Source organism: Haliaeetus leucocephalus, unplaced genomic scaffold (assembly GCF_000737465.1).
Source record: "Haliaeetus leucocephalus isolate CR32 unplaced genomic scaffold, Haliaeetus_leucocephalus-4.0 Scaffold165, whole genome shotgun sequence".
NCBI lineage: Eukaryota > Metazoa > Chordata > Aves > Accipitriformes > Accipitridae > Haliaeetus > Haliaeetus leucocephalus.
Genome location: NW_010972601.1, coordinates 221,414 through 231,445, shown reverse-complemented (window position 1 = coordinate 231,445; position 10,032 = coordinate 221,414). Strand labels below are relative to the sequence as shown.

General features: G+C 66.3%; 1 protein-coding gene across 1 annotated transcript; it reads left to right on the top strand.

Moving 5' to 3' along the window:
- Positions 1–704: 704 nt before the first annotated feature.
- DTX1 (deltex 1, E3 ubiquitin ligase) lies at positions 705–9,403 on the top strand. The gene is made up of 9 exons (XM_010563319.1): positions 705–963; positions 4,332–4,992; positions 7,264–7,325; positions 7,476–7,637; positions 7,897–7,958; positions 8,115–8,273; positions 8,389–8,550; positions 8,637–8,726; positions 9,179–9,403. The coding sequence occupies exons 1-9, from the start codon at positions 705–707 to the stop codon at positions 9,401–9,403; spliced, it is 1,842 nt and encodes a 613-aa protein (XP_010561621.1).
- Positions 9,404–10,032: the final 629 nt, after the last annotated feature.

Genomic DNA, 10,032 nt, shown 5'->3' with positions numbered 1-10,032 from the left:
CCCGTCCCCCTTGTCCCCACTGTCACGTTGGAGGCCAGCAGCCAGCCGGGGCTGGCAGGCAGCCCACGCTGCCAGGGCTGCGGGCACAGTGGCCTTGCTGCCCGCCGGCTCTGCAGGGGTGATGGGGACGGTCCCCCAGCTGCCACCCACATGGTGGTACCCAGGGTAACCAGCGCCGTGGCCCTCTTTTACAGGTGACACCCCCCTCATTTGCCACCGGTGACGTGCTGGGCGGCGGGGACAGCCGTGGAGCCACCGAGGACACAGGCTGAGCGGCGGGACACGAGGAGGAAGAGGAGGAGGGGGTGTCTTGGGGACGGCACCTTGGCTGCATGTCCCCAGCATCATCTGCAGCCACCAGCCACCCTTGAGCCAACGCAGCCCGGAGGGGGGGGTCCCGGTGGCTTTTTGGAGCCTGAGCACTGCCAGCGCCGCGGGGAGGAGGAAGGGCCGAGGAAGACGCGCCGGGTGATGGATGGCCCCAGCCTGGCGCGGTGGTCCCAGGGGAGCGGGACCGGGCGGCTCGGGGACCTTGGGGACCTGGCTGGCAGCGCCCGCCTCTGCAGAGCCCCGCAGCGTTTGCTCTGCTGAGCTCCAGAGCCCGCAGCCGGTGGGAGCCGGGAGGAGGATTCGGAAGGGCTCCGGGTGAGCCCCGCATCCCTGTGCCGGGGCATGGCACGGGGCTGAGCCGCCGTCCCCCCGGCATGGCGCGACAAGGTTCGGGGGCCATGCTGGCCTCCGGTGGCCTGGGCTTCCCCCCTCAAAACCTGGCCCGTGTCGTGGTGTGGGAGTGGCTGAACGAGCACGGGCGCTGGCGGCCCTACTCGGCTGCCGTCTGCCACCACATCGAGAACGTGCTGAAGGAGGACGCCCGTGGCAGCGTAGTGCTGGGCCAGGTCGACGTCCAGCTGGCGCCCTACGTCATCGACCTCCAGTCCATGCACCAGTTCCGGCAGGACACGGGTAAGGGGCTGGCGCTGAGCCGGGAACATCCATCCACCCATCCTTCCATCCATCCTTCCATCTGTCCACTCATCCATCCACCCATCCTTCCATCCACCCACCCCGGTGTGTATCTATTTATCTGCCTGTTGTCCCATTCATCTATCTGTCCAGCTGTCCATTCATCCATGCATCTATCTCGCTGCATATCTGTTTTTCTGTCATTCCATCCATCCTTCCATCCCTCCCTCCCTCCCAGTGTATCTCTACTTACTTGTCTGTCACTTCATCCCTGTATCCATCCATCTGCCCGTCCATCTGTCCCTCCATCCCATTGTACACACCTGCTTCTTCTGTCCATCTGTCCCTCACGTTCCTTCTCTCCTACCCTCGCCCTGCTGAGATCTGCTCCCCCTGTGGACCCTGCGAGGGTCCTCCTGGCCTTTCCTGTCCCCCTCCCCACTTTCCTTCTCCACCGTGGACCCCTGTCCCAGAGGGACATGTCCCAAAGTCCCTCCATCCCCTCTCACCCCCCATAGGGTGCTGTGGTGGGTGGTGTGTCCCACCGGCCACCCGTCTGTCCCACAAAGCTGCTCCGTCCAGGGTCCCCAAGGAACTGGGGGAGGCCCCAGTTTGGGCACTGGGAGCTGTGGTGGGCACTGGGCTGGTCGAAGCCATGCAGCTGTGGTGGTCGGTGCCTGCGTGCTGATGGCACCGTGCTGCAGCACGCATCCAGGCCACGTGTCCTCGGGGGAAATCAAAGCTGGTCCCGTGCCAGCACCAAGCCCAGACCCCATTAAATCTGTCCCCGTTGCAGTGTGACCCATTAAACGGGCACGTGCCGGCTGTGCCACGGGGGACTTTGGTTCGGGTGCTTTCCTGGCCATCCCTGCATCTCTGCCTGTCGGGAAACATGGGGGTACCAAGGGCAGGGTCCAGCCCCAGGCCAGGCAGGGGACCTGCCATGCACCAGGTGACACTCCCAGCCCCCCCCAGACTTGCCTGGGGACACACAGGGACCACCCCAGAGCAGGACCCCCATGGCCGCCCCCCCCCCATACCGCCCCGATTCCACCCTTCCCGGTCACCAGCGATAGCGAATGACCCTGAGTGTGGATGTGGCTCCTGCGATGGGCTGGGGACTGACATGGGGACCAAGCCAGGGACCTGCCACCCTGCCTCTGCCATCAAGCCTGGCTCCGAATCGGTCTCCAGCCGGTCACGGGCTTGGCAGGGGGCAACTTGGCACCCGCAGCCCTGAGTCAGTGCGGCGGCCGTGACCGCCGGCACAACCCAGATCGTGCCGGCAGCTGCGCTGACTCAGGGCTGTGGGTGCCACTGGGACACCCTGGCTGTCCCCACGCCAGCTCCTGCCAGCTTTGGCCAGGACCCATCCTCGGCCAGCAGGCACCTGGTATCACATCCCCTGACCACAGTGCTGGGTGCTCCCGGGGAACACATGCCCACAGTGGGGCCACGGCTAGGTTTGGGGGTGACACGTCCGCCGGGAGCAAAATGGCTCCTCCTGGGATGTCCGTGGGTACCGCGGTCCCCGTGCCAGCAGGGCTTGGGGACAGGGATGCTGAGAAAGGGGCCTCGCCATCCCCAGGGATGTCATGGGAGGGGACGTGGCCATTGCTTTGGCTCCCTCCCGTAAGATCATCCTCGACATCGTCGTCTCCGTGTGCCCCATCCCTGTATCCACCTCCATCCATCATCTCTGCCCTCGGATGTGGCCTGGGGGCAGCCGGGTTTGGAGGCTGTCAGGTGTCTCTGGAGTCCCCTGGTGCTCCGGGACGCGAGGGTCCCCTGTGCTGAGGGTGCCCCCAGTGCCTGCCGTGGCATGGGGACAGAGGGAAGGTGGGCAGCAGGCTGGGGGTGAGGGGGGCTTGGCCTGCACCATGCCTGGGGAGGGAGAAACCCAAGCCAAAACGGTGATGGTGTGAAATGAGGTGACCCTGTTCCGAGCAGCAAGGATGGGCGTCCCCTCCCTGTGGCCCTGGGGACGCTGGCTCAGCCTGGTGGCTCCGGCACGGTTGGCAGATGGGACGGGGGCTGTGGGGCTGGGGGCAGCTGGTGGCCCTTGGGGACCCAGAGCTGCGTGTGCCCAGACGCACGGGCTGGGGTGTCCTCCCCTTGTCCTCTGCTCTGCAGCAGCGGGATGCGGCTGTGAGCGGGCAGCGGGACGTGGGATGCAGTTGCAAGGACCAGTGGGATGCGGGATGCAGATGCAAGGACCAGTGGGTGCGGGACGTGGATGTGAGCGGGGTGCGGGCATGAGTGGGCAGCAGGATGGGGGACATGGACGCATGGAGGCAGGCACGGATGTGAACACAAGCGGGATGCAGGGCGTGGATGTGAGCGGGATGTGGACGTGAGTGGGCAGTGGGATGTGGATGTGAGCCGTCAGTGGGATTCGGGATGGGGGCAGGAGCGGGCAGCAGGGACGAGCGGTTCTCCGCATGGTTGCCGGAGCAGGGTGAGCAGCCTCCATGCCTTCCTCCCGCCGGGCTGCCAGCAGAGCTGCCTCAGCACAAGCCGGCAGCTGGGGCCAGGCTCTGCTGCCTGATGCAGCCGATGATTAATGACGGTTATTAGTGTCGTTAATCGGGCTGGGCAAACGGTGCTGGTGAGGGGATAGAAAGGCACCGAGCCACGGGGGCACTGCCAGGGCCGCGGCTCAAGGAGGGGGCTGCGATGCATCCCCCCACCGTGGAGCTTCCGAGGCGGCTGTAGAATCCAACTCGGTCGCAAACAAGCAGCGAGGGGCCAGGATTTGGCCGTGCATGGGGGAAAACACCTCGCTCCCGTGACTGCCGGTGCTGGCCAGAGCTGCGGCAGCTGTCAGGAAACCCCGTCCTGACCGGGAAATGCTCCCCCCGCCCCGGGGATGGCAAGGAGACCCTGGCCAGGGAAAGCGGAGATGGGCTGGGACCAGAGGGATGGAAAAAGGCTCTGGGGGCTGAGCAGCATCGCCCTTCCCACGGTGGCCAGGGCCGTGATCCTGACCGCCGGCAGCCCGGCCGGCGGCCAAGCCAACACCGCTGCCACCGCTAATGGAGGGTTGTTGAGCCTCACGAGTCCCCGGGGAGGCGCAGCCCTGCAGACACACCGATCGATCCATCGCACGCCGCGGCTGCCGCTGCTCGGCAGAGGGGGAGGCGGGTGCTGCCTGTTGGGGTGCGGTGGCCATCACCCCTCCTGCACCCCAGGGTGCTTTGTTGAGGGCGAGAGTGGCTGCTTGCACCCCAAAGTGCCTCTGCGTCTCCGTGACCATGGGGTGCCGGGCTGGGACCCGGACGCACGCGCGTGCATGCAGGCACAGGTCCCTCTGCCAGCACCCTGGGGTGCTGGAGCCCTGCGGGTGCTCACCCCCACTGTCTCCCCAGGGACTATGCGCCCCGTACGGAGGAACTTCTACGACCCGTCCTCGGCCCCGGGGAAGGGCATCGTGTGGGAGTGGGAGAACGACAACAGCTCCTGGACACCCTACGACATGGACATCTGCATCACCATCCAGAACGCCTACGAGAAGCAGCACCCCTGGCTGGACCTCTCCTCCCTGGGCTTCTGCTACCTCATCTACTTCAGCAGCATGTCCCAAATGAACCGGCAAACCCAACGCAAGCGCCGGCTCCGGCGTCGCATGGACCTGGCGTATCCCCTCACCATGGGCTCTATCCCCAAGTCGCAGTCGTGGCCGGTGGGCGCCAGCACGGGGACACCCTGCTCCTGCCCACAGTGCCTGCTGGTCAACAGCACCCGCGCCGCCTCCAACGCCATCCTGGCTTCCCAACGCCGCAAGCTCTACCCGGGTGCCGTCCGCCAGAGCAGCACCTTTGCCGGGGCAGCTCTATGGCCGGCGGGGACGGGGACGGCGGCGGTAGCGGGTGGCACGGCCAAGGGCGAGGGGTTGCGGGTGCCCGGTGGGGCATTTGCCCCCAACCAGAACGTGCCCGGCGGGGTGCCGCTGCCCGGGCTCAACAACCTCAACCAGCCCGGCACGCAGCGGGCGGCCGGACTCGGTGCCCGTGCCACCGTCCCCCCGGGGTAAGCTGGCTGGGGGAGGGTGGCCTGGGGAAGGGGATGGTCACAGTGTCACCCAGGCTGTGGGGATGCCAGGCGAGGTGGGTGCCGGGATGGATGCACAGAGCCACGGGAAAAGGGAGATGGAGGTTCCTCATCCCCTTCTGTCACCTTCCAACAAGCAGCCCTGGCCTTTCTGGCACTGTGTCACCCCCAGCCCCCGGCACCCCAGCCTGGGGACGTGGTGGCAGGAGGGACAACCCCAGCAGCTGGCTCGTCCCAGATGTTCCCCTGGATCCCTGCCCCTGCAGAAGGGCTGCGGTGACTTGTGCAGCGTGCCGTGCCGTGTCATGCCATGCCGTGCCACGCTGTGTGCCATGCCGTGGCATGCTGTGCCATGCCAGCTGAAGGAGACAGAGTGCCTGATCACAGGGGGCTTGTGTCCCTGCTGGCCAGCACAGGGTCTATGACCCCGGCTTGTGACCCGATGCCACCAGGCAGATCCCTGGGAGGACACGGTCGTGGGGACCACAGCCCCGGTGTCCCACGCGTGATGGGAATAACTTGCCGAGGGGATGGGGGTGGTTGAGCAGACCCCCGGTGGGGTGTCCCAGTGGGTGTCCCTGTCCTGGCACCCAAGCCCCCACAGCTGTACCCCTTGGTGGGTCAGCCCAGCATCCCCTCGGGGCTCTCGGCACCGGGTTGTCATCAGGACAGGCAGGAGCGGCCATGGCCCCGAGCGTGACTTGACGAGCAGGCTGTGATGGCACGGCTGGCAGCCTGCCGGCGTGGGAAAGCCCCATTGCCGCTCACTCGGGTGGGAACTGGTCCGCATCCAGCCTCGGGGTATTTGGTCAGAGCCCCCCCAGAGCGGACTGAGTGCCCTGGGCTGCAGTGAGCCGTCCCGGGGGACAAGTGGACAGCCTGTCCCATTCCTCCCAGCTCCCTGCCATGGGAGCAGAATCCAGCCCCGGGTTGCGGGGCACGGGGGGGAGGCAGGTTCGCTGAACCCCCAGCAAGTCCCAGCACATTTCCTTCCCCTGCTGACGTGCTGCTTTCTCTTCCGCCTGCCGGGTGCTGGGCCAAGCAGTCCCTGTCCTCATCACTGTCCCAGTCCCCATACCGGCACACAGGCCCCATCCCAACGCATCCCCATGGACAGGTAGGAGGGGGGCCAGGAAGACCCCGGGGGGGAGGCTGGGCTGAGACCTCCGCCACTGCCCTGGCCACGGCATGAGTAAGGGCAGCTTTGGGAATGGGAGGGAAAACGCCCGCAGCCCCGGCTGGTGTGGGCTTGAGCGCTACCGAACTCATCACCATGATGGTTGTGTGCGTGGGGGGGCTTTTGGGATTGGCAGGGGATGACACTGCTGGTGGGGGCTGCTGTTTGGGCTGCTGAGCTGGGGCAGTGGGATGTGGATGTGAGCCGGCAGTGGGATTCGGGATGTGGGCAGGAGCAGGCAGCAGGGCGAGCAGTTCTCTGTGGGGTGCTGGAGTGGGGCGAGGGCAGGAGAGTGCTCGGGCACCGTGCAGGGCTGCTCTGCCGTGCTTCCTTGCTCATCCTCCATCCCACTGCGTGCCCTGTTCCATCCATCCACCCGTCCACCCACCTGCCCAGCCAGCCATCTGTCTGTCCATCCCTCTGTCCATCCCTCCCTCCATCCACCCTCACCCATGGGCACAGCCACATCCATACCTGCACACAGGATCCTGGCTCCCACCCAGATTTGCCTACACACGCATCTGCTCACACTCCCAGCTGCGCACCCACCCTTGCACGCACGGGTGCGCACCCAGCACCGTGCACACCTGGGTGCACACCCAGCCACGGGTGCACACATGGGTGCACACACACGCGCACAGGAGTTGCCATGGGTCAGCGGGGACGAGCAGGTGGGGAGGCACCGTGCCATCGCCCTGGGGGTCTTGGTGCTGACAGCCCTGGAGGGGTGAGGGTCCCCTTGGGGCATGGGAGTGATGGCCAGGGTGATGGGTGAGGTGCTGAAGTGCAGGGACGGTCCCCGTGGGGGATGCGGGACATGGGGCATCGCCATTGGGACATCCCGATGAAGCACCCTCCCTGGGTCAAGATGTCCCCAGCACCATTGGGTGGATGGAGACATGGCACTGGGTGACAGCCCCATGAGATGGGACAGCGACCACCAGGGCAGCAAGGGGACACCCTGCCCCGTGTCCTGTGGCGAGGACGCTGCCCTGAGGACATGCCATGTGCGGAAGGGACAGGGACAGCCCTACCAGCCTGGCTGAGCTCCTTCCCCTCCTGTCTCCACACAGGGTCCCAGCCCTCCCAGTCAAGAACCTGAATGGCACCGGCCCTGTCCATCCCGCCCTCGCAGGTAAGGGAGGTCCTGCCGCTGGCTGGGTGTCACTGCAGGGTGACATCGAGGGGCTGAGGGGCCGGGCACGGGGCTGGGACACAGCCAGGCAGTGGGAAGGATGGATGGATATTGGGTGGACAGATGGACAGCACCTTTCCCCTGATGCAGGGATGACGGGCATCCTCATGTGTGCTGCGGGGCTGCCCGTCTGCCTGACCCGTGCTCCCAAACCCATCCTGCACCCGCCGCCCGTCAGCAAGAGTGACATCAAACCCGTGCCTGGTGTCAACGGCATCTGCAGGAAAACCAAAAAGAAGCATCTCAAAAAGAGTAAGGAACCGCCAGCGTCCCTGTGTGCCCTCAGCCATGCCAACCCCTGCCAGAGGGGAAACTGAGGCACGGGTGCTGCTGCTGCCTGCAGGGGTGGGAGCCCCAAGGGGCTTGCCCAAGGGTTTTGGGGTGATGCCCACAGCTCCTCCATGCCGCATGCTGGCACCCTCTCCTCCTCGTGCTCTCCCCATCCTGGTGGCAGGGCGTTGGGGCCACTGTGGGCAGGCTCTGACGGCATCGCCCCCTCTGCCCGCGGCAGGCAAGACCCCCGAGGACGTGGTGCGCCGCTACATCCAGAAGGTGAAGAACCCCCCGGACGAGGTGAGTGGGCATCCCTGGGCACTGCAGCTCGGGCACGTGCTCACCCCGGGGCTGCTGGAAGTTCGCGGGTCTTGGGCATGGGGAGAGGTGTGGGCAGGGGACGGGCAGCCCCCCGTCCCGCCCAGCCGCTGATGCCCGGCAACCTGTGCCCGGCAGGATTGCACCATCTGCATGGAGCGGCTGGTCACCTCCTCTGGCTACGAAGGTGTCCTCAGCCACAGGGGCATCAAGCCGGAGCTGGTGGGCAAGCTGGGCAAGTGCGGGCACATGTACCACCTCCTCTGCCTCCTGGCCATGTACAACAATGGCAACAAGGTGAGCCGGGACCCCCCCCGGTGCGGGGGGACACCCTCCCCACGGTCACCCATCCCCACGGGTGGGTGCTGCAGGGTGGGTGCCGTCCCTGATGCTCACCCGGGTGCCCGCGCAGGACGGCAGCCTGCAGTGCCCCACCTGTAAGGCCATTTACGGGGAGAAGACGGGCACGCAGCCCCCCGGGAAGATGGAGTTCCACCTCATCCCCCACTCCCTCCCGGGTTACACCGACTCCAAAACCATCCGGATCGTCTACGACATCCCCACCGGCATCCAGGTGAGGAACCCACCTGAGGAACCCACCTGCCAGGCTGGGTGCCCCCACCCTGTGCCACCCACTCGTCCCATTGCCCTCCCACCCAGGGCCCAGAGCACCCCAATCCCGGCAAGAAGTTCACGGCACGCGGCTTCCCACGGCACTGCTACCTGCCCGACAACGAGAAGGGCAGGAAGGTGAGCGTCCCCGATGGCACCAGGGTGGGAAGGGAAGGGAAGGGAAGGGAATGGGATACGATGGGATGGGAATAGAAGGAATGGGATGGGATAGAATGGGAAGGACAGAGTGAGAAGAGACGGGATGGGATGGGAAGGGATAGGATAGAATGGGAAGGGATGGGATGGGGGGGGAAGAGAAGGGATGAGATGGGATAGAATGGGAAGGAATGGGATGGGATTAGAAGGGATGGGATGGTATAGAATGGGAAGGAATGGGATGGGATGGGAAGGGGAAGATGCAGCAGTGCCAGGGTAGGGCTGGGGTGTGCCACAGGGAAGGGTGGCACCATGCAGGCACCATGCCAAGGTTGAATCCTGCACCCTGGGGTGCTGGGGCCTGTGCTGTGCTGGGCAGGAGGAGGGCTGGGGGTGCCGGGTGGGCGAGCGATGGCCGTGCCCGCCCGCCGCAGGTGCTTAAGCTGTTGATTGTGGCCTGGGACCGGCGGCTCATCTTCACCATCGGCACCTCCAACACCACGGGGGAGTCGGACACGGTGGTGTGGAACGAGATCCACCACAAGACCGAGTTCGGCTCCAACCTGACGGGCCATGGCTACCCCGACCCCAACTACTTGGACAACGTCCTGGCTGAGCTGCTGGCCCAGGGCGTCTCTGAGGCCACCCTGAAGGACTGAGGCAAGGGTGAGGGGCTTCCCACCGCCCCCTTGCCCCCGCGTCCCTGCCCGTGCCGCCGCCGCCGCCCGCGCCGCTTCGCTGCCGCCGCCGCAGCCCTGCCGGGTGGGCTCGTCCCCCATCCTGGTCCACCTGGTGCCACCCGCCACGCATCCCAGTGTCGTCCCCCCCGGCCTCCCCATCCCGGTTTGCCCCGCTCCCGTGGCGATAGCATTGTGGGCTGGTGCTTTTCTTTTTCTATCCGTGGCCTCTTTGCGCGTCAGCCGCCGCGTGCCACCCACGCCACCTGCCGCCACCCCACGGAGCTGCGTACAGCCGGTGCCATGTGTACATCTCCGTGTTACAGAATACACCCCGCGCCGGGACAGTGTCCCCACCGTGTCCCCACTCGAGTCCCTGCACCTCCCGCTTTCCTGGGGTGCCGAGTGGCATCGCCGCAGGATCCGTCCCCCAGTGGGGTGCCGCTGAGGGTGGGTGTCACTTGCTCCCTTCGGGGATGCTGGGCTGGTGGTGGTGGGGGGGGGGTTGGGGCACCCCCGTGGACAGAGGAGAGCGTGTGGATGGGTGGGTGTGTTTGCACACGCTTGTGCTGGGGGGCCCCAGCCCCGCTGTCTGGACACGGGCCCCGGGT

Excerpts from the sequence above, each read along its gene's own strand:
- DTX1 (XM_010563319.1), top strand. The coding sequence starts at position 705 with ATGGCGCGACAAGGTTCGGGGGCCATGCTGGCCTCCGGTGGCCTGGGC. Across the intron at positions 8,274-8,388 it reads TGTACAACAATGGCAACAAG|GACGGCAGCCTGCAGTGCCC; the intron begins GTGAGCCGGGAC and ends GTGCCCGCGCAG. Across the intron at positions 8,727-9,178 it reads ACAACGAGAAGGGCAGGAAG|GTGCTTAAGCTGTTGATTGT; the intron begins GTGAGCGTCCCC and ends CGCCCGCCGCAG.